The 23378-nt window shown below is 32.4% G+C and overlaps 1 protein-coding gene across 3 annotated transcripts in view; it reads right to left on the reverse strand.

Moving 5' to 3' along the window:
- MKLN1 (muskelin 1) overlaps positions 1 to 23378 on the reverse strand; it is a 275940-nt gene that overhangs the window by 19441 nt on the left and 233121 nt on the right. For all 3 annotated transcript variants that reach the window (XM_016148735.2, XM_016148733.2, XM_036231137.1), the window contains 4 exons: positions 11774 to 11921; positions 10788 to 10902; positions 8998 to 9137; positions 2484 to 2586 (listed from right to left, as the gene is read on the reverse strand). In XM_016148735.2, the coding sequence (XP_016004221.1) occupies positions 2484 to 2586; positions 8998 to 9137; positions 10788 to 10902; positions 11774 to 11921 (506 nt within the window). The remainder of the gene's footprint in view (positions 1 to 2483; positions 2587 to 8997; positions 9138 to 10787; positions 10903 to 11773; positions 11922 to 23378) is intronic.

A 23378-nucleotide genomic window follows, 5' to 3' on the forward strand; every position in this document is an offset into this window, starting at 1 on the left:
TTTCCCTTTCCCTTTCCCTTCCCCAAATTAATTGGCTAAGGCCACTTCTTCACACTCTTAGAGCCTTTGTGAAATTCTCAATGTGGTCTATTATAAGCATCTTATTTAATACTGCAACTGCCCAATTTTCACCCCTTATAATTCTGATCACCCTTTACTCTTTTTATCCCTCCTGTGCTTAGCAGAATGCCTGGCACATTGTAGGGACTCAGCACACATCTGTTAAATGAATGATACCATTACTGTGGAAGCTCAGCAGAAGTGTATTTAACACAAGATGTGCAATACTAATTGAAAACTTGTTTTTCTCTTCCCTTCTCTATTATAGAATCCTCCCTGAAAATGGTGAAATTGATTTAAGCATACTTTTCTTGAGCCTTTTCTAGAAAAAAAAAAATGTCATTTTCATAAGGTTTACTAGAAGCTCATCGCTAATTTAGAAACCATGTTCTGCATACTGGACAAAAGCAAAGAACCATTATTTGGTATATATCTGGTAGCCTACATTCATTTCCCCAATAAGAGGTCTGACAATGATACACCATCATGATAACCACCTCCAAAAAAAAAAAAAATCTAATAACTGTTTTTAGTTGCTGATATAATAATCTTTTAATATAATGAAAAGTAGTAAGGTCTTTCTTGATAAGTGTAATAATTTCTTAAAAGTGAATATTTATATGCCTTACTAACAAAAACTCTAAGTATATATACTAGAACTGTTACCAAGGGATTTCTTTCTCCAAAACAAAACCCGTTCACATATTTTTAAATAAAATAATCATCTTACAGACCAGTAATTCTTAATGTCAAGATGTTTTCAGTTTTCTGTTACATAAAAGCAGATAGAAAAAAAATCTTATGGTGAGGGTATTGTTTTGAAAAGTTTCAGAAATGATTCTGATGCTGACACACATGCAAAACACTATTTTAACTACCTTCTACCAGGGCTATACAATTCTTGATAGATAAAACTTTTAAGAAATAGAATGTTAGTCTGTGGCATACAAAATCATAATTTGAGACCACTGAGGAAAGGAGAAAAAAAGAGAAACCCATTACCAAAACTTAAAAAATGGCTCTGTTTGAACTTGAGACACCTCACTGTCCTGGTTTTTCCCATTAACTTAGCTTTAAGAACAAACTGTTTTCTTTGGCCTACTTGCAGCTCACACAGCTGAAATTATTTACTTGGCAATATTTTATTTTGTTTTGGCTTTGAAAAAATGAGAGAAAAATAAATGTTCCCGGGTTATAGCCATTTTAGATAGACTATGGAGAAAACACAAGAAAATCTATTTATAACTTTCAAACCCATGGCCTAACAAATAAACATTAATGGACTCTTTACAACTATGTTCAGTTATAAACCATAACAGATTAAATCAAATACATTCTGCTACTCGACAAAACTGTGATAATTTCCCCTATTTCAAATAGTATCATGAATTGATGGAAAACTCAAGGAAAGACAATTAATTGCCCCCTTTCTGGGGGGTTCTAAAGTGTGTTCTGATGATTCCACCAATACTGAGTATGAAAAATAAGATTTATTTTCACAATAGGCCACTACGAAAGAGTGTCTCTTTGTAGGCTCTATTGCTTGAAAGTACAATAGACCTGGTGCCTGAAAGTGACCTGATATTAAATTTGAAACCTGTGTCAATGCTTAACAGAGAAAAGCACTGCCTGATGTTGCCATTGCAAAGCCAAAGCAAAGCAACAACTAACAGAGAAATAGATGTAAGGGACAGAACTATATATAATCAGCACTAATTCTGTGAATGGAAGGTAAATGGATTGCAATACAGATGTTGCTAGATGAATAAGGATGGTTGGCAAAAGGAAAAAGTGACAAAAGAAATCTCAAGTTAGTAAGAAAACAGGCTATAAAACCATGAAATCTGTGGCAGGTATATTCACACACTGTGAATAGCAAATAATAAGAATATTGAATCTCCTGCCTCCATCCCATGCCATGTAATGAAAAAACTGAAAAGTAGCAATCTGCTACTAATTTCTCAAGCTTGGAGACTACTGATGAATGAAATTAATAGTACAGTCAAACTATACTGCTATAACATTCATATATCAAGGCAGCAAGGATTCTACTTTCACCAACCTATCTTACTTTCTCCCTATAAAAAAGGGGAGTTCTCATTCTTCTCTTAAAGGATTTTGTTGTAGCCATACATATTAAACCATTATGTAATCTTTCAGTAAAAGAAGCATGGAACTATGAAAATAAAAATTTCTATTACCTTCCCAATACACAAAACTAATGGTTTTTTTTGTGTGTGTGTGACTTGAATAATATATTCCATAAAAATAAGTTTATTCAATTTTTATGCCATCTGCTCTGTGCCTTTTTAAATATTATTAGTGTCATATTTTCCTTGAAATATGTAAGAGCAACATAAGCAAATGTTAAGTTAGAAAGATTTTTATTTAAAGCTCAATTTCTGAATTTTATTACCCTTTACCTCTTTCGTCTCTTCTGGGTCTGAATGATCCACAGTTATATAAAGATCGTTTTGCAAATATTTCAGAGCACTAAGGGGATCCATTTGGGCCTTTTCTTCAAACCTAGAAAATGTGAACAAGAATAATAATTGTCTGGAGTTATGAGAAAACATCATAAATGTCTTTCATACCTCAAGTGGAACACTCTATGTATGAGTTATTATTTATATCTTAAAAATCTGTGTCTGAGAACCCAAAAGTAAGAACACTGTCTTTTAGATAATGTGAGTGTGGAGTCCTGAGATGTAATAGTAATGCTGATTGGTCACAGGCAGTTGTGTTTTTAGAGACAAGGTAAGAGCACTTCCTCCCCTCCTCTTAAAAAACTATAAGCTAAGATAAAATCATCTACAAAACATAGTAAACATGTTGAATATTTTACATAACAGAACAGTAAAAAAGCCAAATATGTTTCATAAAAAATAAAAATACTTGGTTAGATAAGTGTAATATGCTTTTTTTCCCCCCCACTGGAGGTACTTAACAGATATTTTAGAAACAGAAATGAGTATAGTTTCTTTCAATGAGTATCATTAACACTGATTAAATATTTTTAATGAGACTATTTCAATGCCTCAGTCAGCAATAACAACAATAACAAAAACAAGAGGGCAACTCACCAAGCATTTGTTATGTGCCAGACACTGTATCAAGCATTTTACATACATCACCTTGTTTAGCCTCACAATAACTCTATGATGATGATGTTTTATCATTAATTAAAAAAAATATATATGAGAAACTGAGGCCCAGAGAATGAATCTGGCCAAGATAAGAGCTAGTAAGTGGAAGAAGAATCAAAGACAGGTCTGATTCCAAAGCTGAAAAGGAAATGAGTTCTCTCATATATATATATACAAAAAAAATCTGTTGACATTATTTATTTAAATAAGATAATGTCCTTTTGTTATAGCATAATTATATATTAATTAATTTCTAATAAATTTGTATGCTTTTCAAATGTACAAAGAGAAAGAAAAGACAATTTCATTTCAGAAAGGAAAATGATGAGCCTTTCGCAATGGTGTTCAGGCTAATGGCATCAATAATTTCCTGTCTTTAAAGCTAATCTCGGTGATAGGATACCTGTATTTCAGGCAGGGGCAAAGACTAGCAAAAAATTAACAGCTCTCCTATACCAGACAATACCATGATTGCTAGCCAGCCTTAGAACCCTCAGATGAGAGTTCCTTAGGCAGAGGTCACATTACTATACTCTATCATCTTGCCCACAACGAATTAGACCAGATTTCTGGCACCTGAGCCAAAAACAATCATCTTAAGCTTGACCAGCAGTTTATAAAGTTGGATGGCAGAATTATTCTCAATACAGGTACTCTCTCCAAGAAACCCTCTCTAAGAAGATACTCTCTCTAAGATATTCGGAATGTGAGATATACAGGACACATAAAAGGCAAACAAAACTCAGAAGGTAGTAAACAGAAGACATCTACCTACCCTTTCTTCCTATCTACCTACCTATCTATTGAAGCCAAACCTATCTATCTACCTACCTATCTCCTATCTCCCTCCTTCCCTCCCTCCCTCCCTCTTCCTTCCATCCCTCCTTTCCTTCCTCCCTCCCTCCCTCCCTCTTCCTTCCTTCCTTCCTTCCTTCCTTCCTTCCTTCCTTCCTTCCTTCCTTCCTTCCTTCCTTCCTTCCTACCTACCTACCTACCTACCTACCTACCTACCTACCTATCTACGGAAGACACGAGGTTGAAGGAAAGCAGAGTCAAGAGTAATTAGTAGAACTGGAGAAAATAGAGGAAAGAAGCAGAAAGAGAGAGGCTCAGTTATAAGGAAAGTCACTACAGTAGCTCCTAGCTAATATAATTATTCTAATATCCTAAACAATTGTCCATTAGGCCTCACTGTTTGAATGCTAAGGAAGTGCCTGAATTCTCTGGATATTCTCATAGTAAATTCTCTTTCAGAGAGGTCTCCTAAGTATGTCTTTCTCCTTTGCAACCTGAAATAACTTAACCAACATACACCTACCATCCTATTAAATCTAATAAAGAGATTCGTTTTCCTGGAAGTTATGTTTTTTTCTCTTCTCTAAGCTTTTTTTTTGGCTTGCAACCACATCACTGAACTTGTGTCTGCAGTCTAGAATTATATTTTAGCCAACAATTCTGCCCTGTAAAGGGAATAGGAATTAACCCCATTACGTTTTTTTTCCTTGGTCCCTTTTATCCCCCTAATCATCAAGAAGTTTGGAAACTTGAATATTATAGAAAAAAATAACAGTGGCACTTTATTTACTGTATCATGTGATACCATTAAGAACAAGGATACACTTTTGGCATACGATATACCTCTCTCTCTCTCTGATTTTACATTTTAACGAAACAGAATAAATAATCGTTTTCCATAAGAACAAAAATAAATAAGCCAACCTGGCAGCATAGGGTAAGCTTCTATAAAATGAAAGCCTTGGCCTCTAACTTAATATGAAATTTGAATTAAAAAGATAATTTTCATGTTCCACTCAATTCATAGAAAGCAACTTCTATCTATTCTGCCTGCAATGTAGTAATATCCCTCAAACTCTCTAATTCACCTAAGGTGGTAGGAAAAAAGGGCCTGTGTCTTTTTAAGTGTTTAAGATGGGCTTTTTATGTCAGTTCGAATTAGTAAACAAGATTCTTAAGATGCCCTAGCAGTCATCTTGACTGCCTTCTTTCCCTCATACCCATATCAAATCCATCAAGAATTTCTGCTGTTGCAACCATCAATGTTTATCCAAAATTTGTCTTTTATCTCTTTTATGTAGCATTTCTTCTTCTCCCTTCCCTCGAATGGTGCCAGTCCTCTGTATATATACCCTGCACCCCTCTACTCTCCTCGGTCTCCTTGAGCAAGCTTTTTCCTTGTTCATGTCTCCCAAATGGAACATCAGCCCATGACTTTCCCTAAATGCTAACAGATCATCTCCAAAACCTAAAGTGCACCAACTGAACTACATAAGCCTGTTGTTTCTGAAGAATTCCCCATCTAAGTGAAAATAGCCATGACCTTTTAGCTTGTTCTAGAAAATCCAGAATGGTTTTTATTAAAAGATAAGTCTGAATGTGTCATTTTTCTACTTAAAAGCTTTCAATGCTTTTACTCTGAATAAAAGCCAAAGGACCTTCAAAATTCGAACCCTTTTTTATCTCTCTGACCTCATCTCTTACCATAATCACTTCACTTATTCCACTTCTACCACACTGTCCTCCTCAATTTATTACTCAAATAATTCAGTCATATTGGGGTAACACTGGTTAATAAAATCATATAGGTTTCAAGCATATGATACAGTAATACGTCATATGTATACTGCATTGTGTGTTCACCAAAGTTAAATTTTTTTAACCTCAAACGGAGCCTCATTACCTATCTGAAACACTTTCCCCTCAAATATCTGTATGATTCATTCCCTCGTGTTCTTTAGGCCTACTCAAATGTCACCTTTGCAGCGAGGTCTATCCTAATAGTCTTATTTAAAAATCACATCCCCGGCTCCCTCACTCATACTAAAAATTCTTAACCTGTTTTAGTGCTTTTGATAAGGCTTATTATCTAACATATAAATTCTTTATCATGTTTACTGTTAGTCTCCCTTCATTAAAAATGGAAACTGAGGGACAGGAATTTGTCTTCTTCACTGACATATCCACAGAGCCTAGGATAATGTCTAGCGCATTGTAGGTGCTTGATAAATATTTCTTAAATAGTGAATTGTTTTATTGATGTTTATAAGGACACTTAGGTAGCTGCTTTGGCCATTTTACATATAAACAAAGTAATCTCTGGGCAGATTAAGTTAGAAGGCTTGAATATCAACCCAAGGTCTAGGTATATAGTACTTTTTCCAATATAAGACATTAGCTATAGAACTAAAGGCAAAAAGAAATCAAAATCAGAAACGAAGAAGAGTACTATGTTCTATATTTTTATGCTATTATTACTCTAACTGAAAATAATCTATATAAATGGATGGGGTCTTAAAACATTCTTCAATGCTCCTTCAAGTGATTTTCTGGTTTAAGTTCTCAGATGAGCCAGTACACTTTCTTTCCCATAGCAGAAATTTCACATGATTATTTACCCAAGCATTACAAACTGAATGTCTTTCAACTTCAGTCATTTTATGTCATGACTCATTCCATACAAGATTTACAAGAGTCTTTCACCATGTATTTAAAAGTTTAAATAATTTTTTATTAATTATTCTTTTTTTGTTTATCCATCTTCATTCCTCATTTTATGCCTTTACAAACACACATCACTAATTATGATGTTGGTATCTGAAACTTAAAACATGCCAAAATACATAATATTTCAGATTCCCAAAATGTCATTTCACCTGCCCACTGATATATTTTTAAAGGAAAAAAAAAAACTGCCAAAGATCAAAAAGAATAATACTAATCAGGATGGCTGGGCTGTGGGAAAATGAATAATCCCTATTTACTTCTAGAAGGAATGTACATTAACTTTCTGGAGTGCAACTGATAATTTGTCAATTCTACCACTACCCTACAGAATTTTTAGATAGGGGTGCATATAGAAATACATAATATTAATTATAGTATTATTTATAATAGAAGAGAAGGTGAGAATAATCTAAATAGTTTACAAAAAGAGACTGGTTAAGTAAATTACACAAAACAAAATACTATGCAGCCATAACTATGATTTGTACTTGTATTTGTTAATATGATAATGTTTGTATACATATGCATTGGAAAAAAATCAGATTCAAAGCAATATAATCCCTATTTTTCAGTTAAACAAATAAAAATATATGTGTGCACATGTAGTTAGAAGGATATATACCAAAATATTAAGTTTTTATTTCTGAATAGTAAGATGACAAAAGATTCAATTCTTTTGGTGGGGAGAGAGGACTTATTTTTTTCCTTATTATTATCCATGGAATACTTTTTCAATTAAAAGTCAGAGGAGAGCGTTTATAAGTAAGTTCCAATCTTTACATACAGTGCTAAATAATCTACTTTAATCTCTATTGGGCTTTTGGTCAGGAAATTTTAAAAAAGAGCTCTTCCTAACATTCCAACTACCAGTTGTTATATATCTGAGGTAGAAAAAGAAATCTATAATTTCCTTTAATCCTTATAAAAACAGTCTAACATTAAGTAAAGTACATTAAGTTAAGTACTAAGAAGTAAAATTTCAGCAGTGTAAACATTAGCTGAAGGTACCTTAACCTTAAATCTTGTTAATATGTCTTGCCATCCAGCCAATGTGAAGATTCAGAGCCTTTCTCCTATAGATTCTATAGAATATAACTAATATATATAAAAAATACTGATTATTCATGGTAATGCCAAAGAAAAAGAACTAGCTTTTGTTATTTATTTGTCTCTCAAGCATAACTTGTGAAAGCAAAGAAAGGAACAATAAGTAAACATGATATGATAAAGGAATATAGTCTAATTTATACCCATGTAGGGATTTTTATGTATTTATAGTCTATATTATATATAATAAACATATAAACACACATGTGTATATACATACACACATGTGCACGTGTGTGCATGTGTGCGTGTGTATGGTGGTGGTTGGTGAAGTGATAAACTCTGGAGTTAGAATATTCAGGATCAAATCCCAACACTGTCATTTACGGCTAAGTGACCTTACATGAGTTATGAAACCCATTTGAAAATGGTTCCATTTTTTCTTTTGTAAAATAGTGATAAGAACAGTACTTACTTCATTGGCTTATTGTAAGAATAATATGCAGGATCTGGCACACAAAAATTGCTCAATAAATGGTAGCTATTATCATCATTAAAGGCTAACTTTCTCCTTCTGAACTGTAAGTTTTTATCATCTAACAGTATCAGTAACCAAAAGAACGGATATACTTTTCTATATTTTTTGTAGCTTATCACCTGCTAAGGCGAAAAGCCAACATGACTCAGTAGACATACATGAAAATGTTTGATTACACGATTTTGCAATTAAATGACAAAGGTAATGATGTAAAACCATAACTATATTTGAAGTTATATTCTGAAACATCAAATTATAAAGATATGATTTAGTCAATGACAACATCACATTCACTGTTAAGAAAGTTATCAATCAACAGGTCAGGCGTATGTCAATAATCTAGAACTGATGTCATCTGTATTGGTCTGGCCTTGAGTTACTGGACAATAAGTAGTAGGTTCATCACTTTCATAGAAATTTTTTCCATTATTTTAACAGTTACAAAATTTCCTTCTGTATTTAAAAATTTTAGCATCGATATCTATCTTTACTTTGTACCTTCCTTTGAAAGAGGAAAGCAAAAATAAGGAGAATAATAGGGCATTAACAAAGTCATGATCTTTGCAGTATTTACGCTGTCATGTTACTAAGTTTTCAAAGACAAAATCACATCTCCAAAGCTTAGGTAATGCCAACAATAGTTGATAATGTTAAATAAAAGTTTTCAGTGAATTATTTTTATACCTGTGTTTTCTTATGAGGTACTTGCAATGCCTCAGTAAATAATCTTTTGAAGGCCTACACAACTTCAGTGACCAGAAGTCATCTAATCTCATCTTTGGGGAGCAAGATTTTCCTGGATTCCCACCAAATAAATAATGAACCTATAATAAACAAAATAAATGAGATTTTAAAAAATGCATGCATAAGAAACTACGTAAGTCATAGTAAAATTTCTTCATTTTGCTAGCAGTGTGTAACAGGTAATTTCCTTAGCCTTACTCATTTAAAAAAGATCAAAACATTATTGCATTTCTACCAAAGGCTTCTCTTGATTTTTCTCAAGTTTCCATTTTAATTTAAATTACTGTGGCTATTTCCTTAAACTACATTTTATATTAAAATGTGTTATATTACCACAATTACACTGACAATGAAAACATGAAACAAAAGCAGTGATAGAGTGAAAGTTACGAAAGGAGACCACCACTAAAACTGGAGTTGGGATAGCCTGTAGAGGTAGTTCTCACTCTCTTACCACTGGAAATCAATTATCCCCATACTGGAAGACATCAATTACAGATCCCAACAGGAAGAGAGGTACCTTTTTCTCCCAAACAGGAAGTACAACTACTTTACTACTCCAGCAGGAAGATTTTCTTCTTGCCCAGCAACAAGCCCAACTAACTGAAATGCTGCAGTTTAGCCAATGAAAAACTGGCATCACCCAAACTCCTTTCTTCAAAATAAATTTTAATTTTCCTCTTACTGATGACTTCCTTGTCCCACCTTCTTTTCTAAAACCTCTATCTGCTTGCAAGGTAAGATGCTGCTGAATTCCTAAGTCATTTTTAATAAAGCCAATTAGATCTTCAAATTTTATGTTAATTTTTTTGAACAACAGTAAGAAACTAATCTAAGATGTAGTTTGCTTAGGGAAATGAATAATGGGGATTATAAAGTAATCAAATGTTGATCATAATAAATCTTTAAAAAAAACCACTTATGTTGAATCACTAAAGTCATCAATAACTACAAACTTAAAAAATTTTAGCATCTTACTTTTGCTTTAACCTTAATGTCAAATATTAAATGGCACACATAATTTGTAAAATAACTTTAAAAATATTATTCCATTACTCAATTAATACCAAAAAGAAATGCAAAAGCAATGCAATCTTTCACCTAAAGGTCTCAAATGATACATAATTTAAATAATCACCTACGACCTAAACAGAAAAAAATACAGGTTCTGATCCCAATCACTAAACTACTTATAAAGTTTAAGAAAGAAATATTTAAACCACTTTGAACACTTAGTGACACTAAAACTTCAGAATGCAAGGCAGTTTTCACAAGGCAGATTGAAAAGACACGTCACTCATAGATAGGAAAAACAAAGACAAAAAGACTTCTGATGCTGAAAATCTTAAATCGGGAAGTTATATATACCTTTCACATCACTGGACAAGGTACCCAAATGCTAAAAACTGTAAATATTTTACTTGGATATTCACATTGTAAATAGCAAGCCATGCTATATATTTGATCTATACAACTAAGAAGCAGCCACAGACCATTTTCAATAGAGGAAAAGTGCCAGGAATTATGAACTATGCAAAAATGTTTATTTTTTAAAGGAATTTTAGGGAGAAATGATATTGAACATCTGCTACATAGTCTATTAAATAAATGTCTGTTCTGTATTATAACTTTCTACTCAAATCCACTTAAAAATAATCAGAAAGATATATTTTGAGGTTCTTTCAGATTGTAGGTCATGGAAAATTTACAGATCAATGTAGTTAGGATACCTTGTGTAACTCATCATAAACAAGCTGATGGGCAAATCTTGGACATGGTTCTTCTTCCTGAAGGCTTTTACTTGGATTATCCTTAGCAGCTTGATCATTTTTATAGACACAAGACCTGTAAGACATTACTTTTAAGGCATCCTATCTTAAAAAATTAGCAGTATACACGTTAATACAATTATAGATGGCAAATTAATTGCATGTCTAATTACCAACAAAATAATTATAAATCTGTTCACATCAAATCTTGAAGTTCTGGTCATTTTCATAAAATTACCTGAATTTGTTAGAACTGAGTTCTTAAGTTCTTTTAATGTCCATTAAAACCTCACTTAAGAATATACCTCATGTTATAAAACACAAATGGCATTTATGAAGGCTCAAACAATTTCACTTTTACTGTAAATAAATGTCATTTTTAAAAATACTATATTCCTTAGTTGTTGAGTACCATCCTCTATTAGTGAATGAAAAAAATTCTCTGAAGTACCTCTGTTTTGTAGAACATTCACTTATACAGTAATTAAAGACTATCAGAGCTAGATCCTCTCTACATCTAAAGCAAAATGTGTAACACCAGTTCTGTGAGATGCTCTGTGACAAAAAGGTCCTAAAGTGAAAATGCTAAATAATAATGCCCCCCATACTGCTCTAGTCAACCTGCTTCATTTTATAAAAACTAAAAGTTGGGAATATTAAAAAAAAAAAGTTCTCAACTTCACACACCTACTTATAGTAGCAAACCCTAGACTACAATTTTCTTGACCCAAGACAAGGAATCATCTACTAGTTAAACAATTCATAGGTAAAATCCATTCGCTGAATGTCATTGTATACACAGGCACCAATTTTGACTTTTCCTCTCAATGCTGACATTTAAATGTATGACATTATATATTAACATAAGCCTTCCACTTTATTTTGAATAAACCAACTACCTCGAATGTATGTTACACTGGGATTATACACAGATAAGAACTTCTTACCAACTATTCCTCACTATGTCATAAATCCAGAATGAATTTCTGACATTCTCTTCTCTCTTTTCCTTGTCTTTGCTGAGTCCAGATAAGACATGTATTTCATTCAGCTCTGGATCAATGGTTGCTCTCTGTGTGAATCCTGTCATTGGAACTGTAAATTCAGAGAAAATAAGATGACAATATTCATATAACAGATTAGTGCTACTCTACGAAAAATTAATACATCCTTACCCCGCTGTATCCACAGCACTTACTTTCTAACATACTACATAACTTTTATATTAAAAAATAAACAACAGTTTATTGCCTTCTCCCCACTCTAGAATATAGGCTCTATAAGGACCAAGGTTATTTGGTTCACTATCTTGTTCCTAGCACCAAAAACAGTGTCTGGCATATAATTGTTACCCAATTAATTGTTGAAAGAATAAATAAATGATAACTATCGGAATGGAGCTAGAAAGAGAAAAAAGGTAGAAGGAGGTATGCAATGTAATCATTTTTATTGAGGAAAAGGGCAATACTTTAACTGATTTATTATCTGGGCCAGCTCTAAATTAATAGTAGAGGTAAAATATTTAAATTCTGACCTGGAAAAATAAAACGACAAAATTGAAACACAGGTTTAATATGGTCAGAATCAGCATTTAAAATATATGTTCGTGACATACAATGAAATGACATAATTTCCAAGAAAAAAAATTAAAAATTTCGGAATATCCCATTTGTTTCCTAAGTAGATCAAACTCCCCAGAGTTAATAACATTTTATTTTCTAAGAAATTCATTAAAATGAGTGATAGTCATTCTGCATAATCCAGTAATTTGTAAAACATAGATATGGCAAATGCAAACTATTCTCATCATTGTTATTTGAAAATATTAGTTGACATGTAATTTTATGGTTCACAACATAATTTCCATGTATCTAAAATAATGTCATTGTCTCAACACTACATTTCTTATACATAAACAATATCATGTGCTCAAAAAGCTTAACAAACATCAAACTGAAGTAAAATATTTCAATCAATCCAGAATACTATGGCAGGAGATGCAAGCCATACTGATCTTCATTTGTCTTCATCTACTTTACAGTATCTATTTTTCCTAGTTTATCATAAATTCATGTGTCCTTTTACATTCCTAGTCAATAAATTTTTAGAGACTATCTAAATATATGCCATAGTAAATATATTTAAACTTATACAAACACACACATACACAAAAAGCAATCCAAAATTTGTATGTATCCATACACAAGTACATTTAAATTTATACACGTACATACATCGACCTAATCTTAATAACCTCAACCCTTGTGTCACAGTCTTTAGTGGTTTTGTAAATTCTGGTATTTTCTTAATAAGGCTTGGTAAATTTTCAAAAGTGCCAAAGTTCTGACCTCTGTTCCTCAGATAACCTTGGAAGAAAGAGAAAACTGCAAAGAAATAAAATCACTTTCATTAGTGGTGGAAGTGGAGGACATAACTGCCTAAATTTATTGCACTTAAATTTCTTTGTCCCATTTTGTCAACACTGAGCCTCTAAATTAAGAATTCTGTAACATGGGTTGGCAAACTATGGCTTGATCTGTCCTGCCTGAAATCCAATGAGGCCTCATCCATTCATTTACATTTTGCCTGTGGCTGTTTTTACCCTACAAGGGCAAAGTTGAATAGTTGCAAAAGTAAACTTAATGGTCTGCGAAAATGAAAATATTTACACCTGGCTCTTCATGAAAAAAGCTTGCTGAGCCCTGTTCTATAATTTTTAAAAATGAAATATCAGAGATGTATGACTCATTATAAAGTAATGCAACAAATTGCTTACCTTAAATAAGAACCCACTGAGGAATTGGAAATTTTTGAGTAGAATTAAAATCAGTGGAGAGAGAAAGAAAATTTGAATTCTAGAAAGTGGGAGTAGAGTCATCAATGAGAGGGGCTTAAAGGAGTATTGGGCTGGGAGAAATATGTAAGACTGTAAAAGACTATAAGACTATATTTTCCTTTTCATACTGTCACATTTTGCCGAGAAGCATCTTAGTGGCAGAACAGAAAAATGATAAAGACTGCTTCTTGAAGCAGTGGGCAGGTTTATAATACTCAGGGAGGTAAGACTACCATGTTTAGAAAATCTATACTATTATTATAAAAAATTCCTTTGATCACAAAACATACTACATACTTTTCCATTTCTTTGGTCTTTCATATCCAATATGCCTTTTACTCTGCATAAAGTTGATTGTGCCTCCCAGTTATATATTCGGATCTATTATTGGCTTTTTAAACAGTTTTACAGAGATATAATTCACACATCATACTATTTATCCATTTAAAGTGTAGTGTGGTGTTTTTTAGTATATCCACTGAAAACCTCATTACAATCTAATTTTAATACTTTTTCATTACTCCAAAAAGAAACCCTGTACCTATTAGCAGTCTCTCCCCACTCCCCTTTACATGTCTCCCATGGACTGGCTGCATCATTTGACATGTCCAACAATTTAAGAAGGTTGTAATTTCTCCTCAATCTCATCAACCTTTGCTATTCTCATCTTTTTTATTATAGCTACCTTAGTGGTTATGAAGTGATAGTATATTGTGGTTTTGATTTGCATTTCCTAAATGACCAATGTTAAATATCTTTTCATGTGCTCATCAGCCATTCACATACCTTCTTTGGAAAAATGTCTCTTCAAACTCTTTATTCATTTTTAAACTGGGTTGTTTGTTTCTTTATTACTGAGTTTTAAGATTTCTTTATATACTCTGGACATAAGTCCCTTATCAGATATATAATTAGCAAAAGTGTTCTCCAATTTTATGGGCTGTCTTTACAAGTTCTTAAACTTTTAAAGGACAAAATTTTTCATTTTGATGAAATCCATTTATCTATTTTTTCTTTTATTTGTGCTCTAGTATTGATTTTGTGCTAGCTAGAGTTAGAGTGACATAATAACTCGTCATAAAGCTTAGCCAATTAATATGCTAAGTACCTAAACCAAGACATTGTTCTTCAATTAAAAAAAAAAAAACATGAAAAATTGTAGCCATATGAAGATTTGAAGCCACTGGGTTGAACATTGGTTTCATATTCTCGAGTTATTTCACCTCAATAAATCTTTAATCCTTACAAATGCTAATAAAATTCTATAGGATGTGAAAAAAATGTCTGGAGAGAATGCTCTCATTTTAATAGCATTAGCATTAAAGCTCTTAAAATATTTTTGTAACATTATCCCTATTTATAAGTAATTTCCAACTTAAAATATCTGTTTGGAGTTACTTTGCTTATAATACGGAAATCAGATCTGTGTTCATACGTTTTTGATGGCTACTCTAGGAACTTAAAATAACCAAGTATTAGAACTGAAAGAGAATAAAAGCATAAAATCTTGTTTTAGTCTAGACTTTCTCAATTAACTGTGATTTCATGCAAGAAACTTTTTTGGAACTCAGTTATCTCATTTGAAAACTGAAAGCAGAGCTAGACAGTGTATTGAGTCTCCTTCAAAGTTGAAATTTCTTTTGTTAAGGCAAGACTCAGGAGGGTGAGAGCCACAAGATGAAAATTTTCAGTAATATTAAATTGGTACTAGTGTGCAGCATCGATAGGCAAAGTGAGAGACTCTTGAGAGACAGATCAATTAGGAGGCTGTAATAATTATAATAGAGTAACCTGGAAGAAGGTAGGAACTATCAATAAAGAATCATTATATCTACAAAAGAAATATCATCGGCATAAGAAGGGTTGGTGTTATGCCATAAGCACAAAAAATCCCTGGAATGACATAATAGAGACAAAGCCTGAAGCAAAAACTTGTGAAAGATAAGAGTGAAAATGTTTTTTGAATTTTTTTTGAGGTATCCAAATATTTTACTCTAAGAATACTCAAAAGCAAAATCTCTCAAGGACAAAATTTCTATTAACCCTTACATTTACAGACCCTTACAAATATAATTTTTATTTCATACTAAAGACAGAAATGTCTATATATAAAATGTTTGTATGTGAATAGAAAAAATGTGAAAGAACATACACCAAACTGTAGATAATAGTTACAGGGCAGGGATTAGAATATTTTAAATTTTTATTATATAATATGGATTTTTCCAATATTTATTGCTTTTATAGTTACAAGAAAAGAAAAGAAAAATCCAAACCAAAATATAGACAAAATATATCTGGATAGAAATACTACAGACTTTTAATAATAAGTGAATAATTCTCATTTAAAGAATTCCTGAAGGCCAGTTGCCTCTATTTTTCCAGGGTTGATTTTAAGGAACAGAATCAGCAGCCTGTGTTAGTTTGCTATTTTGGCAGAAATGCATTGCATTTTATAGCATTTTATATTGTTTGAATTCTGTTTTATTAATTATGCACATTGCACTACTCCTATAATTTTATTAAAAAATTGGTTGAACAAAAATGACATTATCAAAAATTAAAAGACCTAAAAGTCAAAACCAAGAAAGAAGCTTTCATTCTAACATGTTATATTAATACATCTTCCGTATTAATTTTCTTCCCAAGAAGAAAACCAGGCTATCTTTTCAATTTATAGTTTCTAAATGGTAGTAGCAGAGGAAAGGGGAAAGAATAGGAGAGTTACAACATATAATATTTTAAAAGCTTTTAGATTCAACTGCCAAAAAGCTTGAATGAATGCCAGGAATCTTAACCAGTCTTTATAAAATGACTCACAAGGAAAAATTAATCAAACAGATTAGTAAACAAGATCATATGTTCATCATGAACACACACCGAAACAACACTTGTCTGAGTAAATAAAGAGTAAGAATTATACAACAAACAACAATTATGCCAACCTATTTTTACAGTCTTTCCAGGAAATTACAATAATAATCCTTCAACTCGTCTATTTTTTCTTTAAAATCTTTAAAATTTGAAATAGGTCAGATAAAGTGGAAATTAAATAAAATATTTCATCTGACAGTCTGAAACACCTTTTTTCATTCTTTTTCTTTGGTTTACCCAATAGGGGGAGATTTATCAGAATTTGTAACATAAGGATATCCTATACAAAGGATAAAAAGATAGCAAAATATTTTTGAAGTCATTTTAATTCCTGAGGAAGATACATTATTGCATTAATTAATGAACTAATCTGAACTTTTTGTTTCATGATCCAATACACATATTCATTATTAATTACTTTAAGACATGAAAAAAATTGGAAATGTCACAGAAATGTAAAATTTCATAAAAAGCTTTCCAAAAATTCTGTTTGTTAGGATATTTTCAGCTTCAAGTAACAGGAAACCTGAATTACTGTGGATTAATTAGCTCATACAACAAAATTTTGCAAGTAGACAGTTCCAGGATTATTTTGGCAATTCAATGAGATCATGGTGCTTAGTTTACATCCTTACAATTCTATTGACCTTCCTCTCATTTTTCTAAGTTGCCAGTACTAGCGCCAAGCATTACTTCCTTTTATAGAGCATCCACAGCAGGGAGAAAAACAATTCTTTCAGTATTTTCTTAGAGAGGATATTTTTCTCAAATGTCTTCCAGGGTAATTTCCTTATGTCTCATTGGCCAGAACTGTGTCACATGGGAGGCAGGGACAGTGAAATAATCTGGCAAAGGATAACAATCACTGCTTGAGATTAATCATGATTCATCTCTTGAGGCTGTGCAACTTGCCATTAAATGAAATCATGGTTTGATTAACAAGAAGAAAGGGCCAATGGCGATAGGTTAGGCAACCAACAGTACCTGCCATATTCTTAATTTTGTAAATTAGGGACATTTTAAATGGTGAATGAAACCCCATTAAGCTCCAGCAACAACTCTAGTTTATAACTTCTATTATTTTACCTGAACCTGGGTTTCTAACACTCAATATTTAACTTTTAGAAAATTCCAACTAGCTTTTGACACTTAGCACTGTAGTACTTATTAATCTATCTCAGTTGTATTAAGCGACAAAGAATTCGTCTCATTGACTAGATCAACCATAATTTATTTAACTAGTTAGCAACTGGTGGACTATTAAAAGTTGTTCCTAGATTTTTGACTCTTGCAAACAATACCGCAACAAATATCTCCTGTATAACCTATTTTTATGCATCTAAAATAAATTCCTGGGGAAAAAAAATGCTTAGCCAAAAAGTATACATATTTTATATTTCAATAGATATCAACATTCAGTGAGTGATCTTTTAGTTTACATTTTTAAGATTATGAAGTTGAACATCTTTACATAAGCAAATTTATTAGCTATTTAAATTTTTTTCTTTGAACTATATATTCATATCATTTGCCTTTGTTCTACTAGAGGATTATTCCTTTTTTTAAATTGGTTTGTAAGAGTTTTTGTTGTTGTTGTTTACAGGTCTTCTCCCATCTTAAATTATTAATACCAATTAGACTTATAATTTTATTTCCTAAGGACAAAACTTGAGTCTACCTAGCATTTTCTGTGACACATAGATATCAGAGACACAGATTTTACTTTTTTACCAGCTCCAAGTGACATCTTAATGTCATTTACTAATGGCATTACTTAATGCCATTTTCCTTCTCTAAGCAGAAATGTCACTTCATCATATACTAAATCTTTATATGTATTTGGGAATATTTTTTATACTATTTGTTCTATTTCATTAATTTGTACAAACTTATAAATATAAATTGTAGTGTTAAATTATAAATATTGTAGTTTTATAAATATAAATTGCAGTGTTAATATTATTTCACTTTTCATTTCTCAAAATTCTTTACTGTTCTTACATATTTTGATGTTTCTTTTACATAAGAACTTTAATGCACATTTACTATCAAATAAAAATTTTATATTAAAAATATGAAGACTGTACTTTGATAAGCTTATAACTAGGAAAACCTCCCCTGAGGAGAATAGAAGAGAGAAATTATGGAAAGTTATTATCTCCAATAATGTTGAGAGGAAAAAAGTACATAATACAATTTTATCGGAATAATCGCACACCAAATATAAAAATGCTTAAGCAAAAGCAATGAAGTGAGTCACAATGAAAATAAGTACAACTGTTTCCTAGCTCAGTTAACTAATCTGCTAACCACAGCAAATCGTCAGCTTCAGAATCTTCTCTGTACTACTGAATTGGCCTTATTTAGTAAACTGGCAAGTCTAAAAGGGTCAAAAACACGAAAACTTTATATATATAGATATATCTATATATATCTATATATATATAGATATATATATATAAAGAAAAAACAATGTCAATAAGCACAATACGCATATTCCCAAGGCTAAAATGAAAATCAGTAAGATTTTTAAGGTTCATGAAAATTCATTTATAGATAAATCAGATCTTGCAGACATAACTAACACAACACTCATATGTTAATTTCACAGCCTGATAACAGCAGAAGGGAATGAAATTTAACTGTCAAAATTCTGGAGCTAGACAAGGCCTTTATATCAACTGGTCCAATTCCCTCATTTTCAGATGAATAATCAGGTCCAGAAAAGTTACATAATTTTGCCAAAGTTGTAGAGGGATGAGTGGCAGACCCAGATGAAGAGACCAAGTCTTCTGATTCTCAGTTCACTATTCTTTCAATTACATCAATCTGCCACTATGGTTAGAAAAAAAAATAGAATAAACAGTGGCAAATGTGGGAAAATAGTCAACAGAATTTAAGGAATAAAACAAGTAAACACTTAACTAGCACAGAACAGGGATTAGGTTGTAAGAGCTCTGTATCACCAATGTGTGACTTAGCATCTGGCAAATGATGAAGATTCAATATGTTTGTTACCTTGAATTTAATACAGATATGAAAAAGTAATCCTATTATAATAGACTGAGTTTTTATAGCAAACCATAAAGCTCTGGTGGTATGACAGACTATGTTCTAAACATAATTTTCAATTAGTGTTAAATACTGAGCTTACATATGGAGAGTCTGCTAAACCCCTTGTGTTCACAGACTTATTGCCAAAAGTTATTCAGAAATAAACCCAAATTTTAGATGTGCTGAATTTTTGATGTAATTACGTATGTGTTAGACACAATACTAATAAATCTCTTCTTTCTAGGCAGCTGCCAATCCACTGATTTAAAGTATAATTTCCTAGTTAGGAGAGCATACAACTGCTATACTCAAGTCATAAGGTAAGAGTTGGTTTCCTCAGATCTTGAGATGTTAAATCTAAGATAATTCATTTGAATAACTATAAAGAGCAACCATTTAAGGTTTTATAGTATCTGATAAAATAAAAAAAATTATAAAAGGAAGCAATAACTTAACAATTAGATATATCTTCTCTAATTGGTGATCTCAATAGTTCAAACAAATTTCTTCTATGATTTCAAACAAACCAATTTGAAATGTGCATCACAAATGCAGTTTTAATCAAATAACCCCCATTACTGAATCATAAACATAGTAATTATATGTTAAGTCCATTTCTAATTACAGTAATTAACTATAGTAAAAAAGCTATAGAACAGTTAATAGAATGTTTAAGTAAGCTACAGAACATCCATGTGATCAAATAAAATTGGTGTTTTTTATTACTATTATTACTATTTATTATTATTTATGCCTACAGCACCTGGTCTTCCTAGGTGGTCTCCCATCCCAGTACTACCAGGCCCCTGCTTAGCTTCCAAAATCAGACATCGGGCTTGTTCGGGGTGGCATGGCCGTAGACCATGGACTGTGGCTCCACTGGGACGCGAAGCCAGGACCTTTTGTGTGTAAAGCAGATGTGCTCACCACTACGCTATGGAACCACATCTAAAATTGGTGTTTCTGAGAATATTAAATAATGTGGAAATTTAAATAGGACCCTGCCTTGTCCTTAAAAGGACTTTTCATGGCTTACAAACAAATAAGATAAAATTAAATTTAAAAGGACTTATAAAAATCAGGCAAAAGTAATTCTATGGAAGGACAATACATTATACCAGAGTTCTAATGTGAGGTTTTCTGACTGGCCTAACTAAATCCAGTAAAAGACTTTTTAGGAGATCTGGAGTACTGAAAAGACTGAATCCTCTTTAAGAAATCTTGAATAAAGTCTATGTATTTCAGCTGAGCTTTTCATAGGTTTTGAAAAGCATAGTCAAGATTATAATGCCAGATGAATACCTAGAATTGTGTTAACAACTGAGGTTAGAACCATATGCTTTAATTACTAACCTGAGCTTGAGGAGTTAAGAGAATTTCAGGAGACAATGATCTGTAAGCTAAAATCTGAAAGACGAGCACAAGTTAGCTACATTTTGGAGGTCAGAAGGAAGAGTGATTCAGGTAGGGAGAATAACATGAGCAAAAACCCAAAGGCAATGAAAAGTATTCTATCTATAATGAATTAGTATTCGGTGGTCATAAAACTAAGAATTGGTGGCAAAGTGTGGGTAGATACCAAGAATGGGGTAGATGCCAAGAATACTAAGTGAGCTGGGGCATATCATTAAGGAATCTCTGAGTCATGCTGAGTTCAGACTTAATCCTGAGGACAGAAAGAAACAAAAGATTTTAAGCAAGAAGGAAAACCATTGAGTTTATATTTTTAAAAGATATTTTCCTATCTTGTTAGCAGTAATCAAAAGGTAAGGTTGTTAGTCTTGTTCTTGCCTATAAGCAACTATAAATTCCAGTTGAGAGAGCCCTTCCTCTCAGTTGTATCCTTAAAGCTTAGCTTATTATCTGGTAGCTAGCAAGTGACCAAAAATATCTGCTGCATAAATGTTAAAGTGCATGGTTCTGCACTTAACTGGTAACATGTAACACTATAAGCTGCTTGTAGTATGGAGAATGGGTTGGAGAGAAGGGCAGGGTACACAGGAAGAAGGCGGCTAGAAACAGAGGCCAAATAGGTGATGATAGCTTAAACTAGTTAGGTGGCAATGGGAATAGAGAGAAGATGGAGGTAAAACTCACGTGATCTGATTACTGGATAGATCAGTGAAACTGTAGCCATGAGCAGGGGTGCTAGTTTCTTTAAAAATAGTTTTGGTCACTTATAGAGATGCAAGCTAAGTCTTAGACATTAAGTAATTTGCCCAAGGTTACTTTGACTAAAGACTGAAATAGGTAGGCTCAGGAGAGCTAAAACAGTGGTTCTCAATCCAGGGTATGTATCCGAAACCTCTGGGGTGGGGTGAGGGGGACAGGGGAGACAGACAATAAGAAAAAGGGGAACAGGAGGAAGGGAGTAGAAAAGAAAGAAGATGAGATGGAAAAGAGGCAAAGGAGGAGAGAAAGGGAGGGGAAAGATGGGAGGGAAGGAAAAGGAAGGAGGAAAAGGAGGCAAGGAAGGGAGTTGGAAAAAAAATAAAAACAAAAAAATGAAAATAATTTCTGTTTCACTCTAATATGCCAACAGAGCCACTCAGGTTCCACAATTCCAAGTATAACTGTAACAGTTTTAGGTAGAGATAATTTTCCAAGTACAGTAGTTCTAACCAGATGCTCAACTCTGCATACAAATTCTCAGTTAAAGCGCCCATTATGTATACGGCCTTCGGACAATGCAATTTACAGGCATACTGTCAAAATTAACCATTGGAAAATGTATATGTAGACAAAAGAGTGATATTTTCAAAACAAATCAGATCAAGATTCTTTCAATAACCTATTGTATTTATAAAAAAAACTTACTGCATTTGTACAATGCACTGAATAATCAGACTCAACTATTTTTTTCACCTCATTTCATGCCAACTTTCAATTTCACTCTCAATTTGCATCAACCCCAACTATTTCTGGAACATGCTAAGTTCTTTCTAGCTTTGGGACCTTAGTACTCGCTCTTCTCTCAGTTCTTAACTTGGTTCGCCCTAATTCTCTACTTTTTGCCTTAAATCTTAAAGATCATCTCCTGAGAAATGATTTTCCAACCTATATCTAAAAGGGGACTCCCAAGTTGCTCATTATTATGGCCTCTAATTTTTTCTTCTTCACAGTACATAGAAGGCAACTGTTAGGTTTCTCTCCACTAGAATGTAAGTCTTTTCTGAGAAAGGATCTCATCCCCCACGTCCATAAAACACACTTGGCATATGGAAGGCATTGACATACATTGGGAGGGAGGAATGGAGAGGGTCAAACTTAGATGCTAGTAGGTAATCAACAAATATCATTAAATGAATGAATAAGGATTTGTTGGCATTGTGGGATAACTCACCATAAATCAATTAAAAATTAATGGTGATTCTGATTTCACAAAAGTTGATTATAGCAGTAATTAGAAAATGAATCCACTTGTCTTTTCTACTAATATCTCTAGTCCATGGTAATAAACTATAATGATGAGAAAGTGACAATTTAATAAAAATTTAAAATAGCAGACTATAAAATTGTGCTACATTTTATACAATAAATAAGTTTTAAAAGAGTAGAAAATACATCAATATGTTAACAGATTACATCTGGTTTGATACATTTTCCTTTTTGCATCTGCCTATATTTTCCAAATTATCTACAAGAATATCACTTTTATAATTAAAACAAAATTGAAAAAAAGAGAACAATTATCACACCTTGCCTACTCTAAAGCTAGCTATAACCATGAATGAAACACTATACTGATCATTTTTTAAAATCTTCAAATGAGTCATTAAAGCCTACTT

Source organism: Rousettus aegyptiacus, unplaced genomic scaffold (assembly GCF_014176215.1).
Source record: "Rousettus aegyptiacus isolate mRouAeg1 unplaced genomic scaffold, mRouAeg1.p scaffold_m13_p_13, whole genome shotgun sequence".
Lineage (NCBI taxonomy): Eukaryota > Metazoa > Chordata > Mammalia > Chiroptera > Pteropodidae > Rousettus > Rousettus aegyptiacus.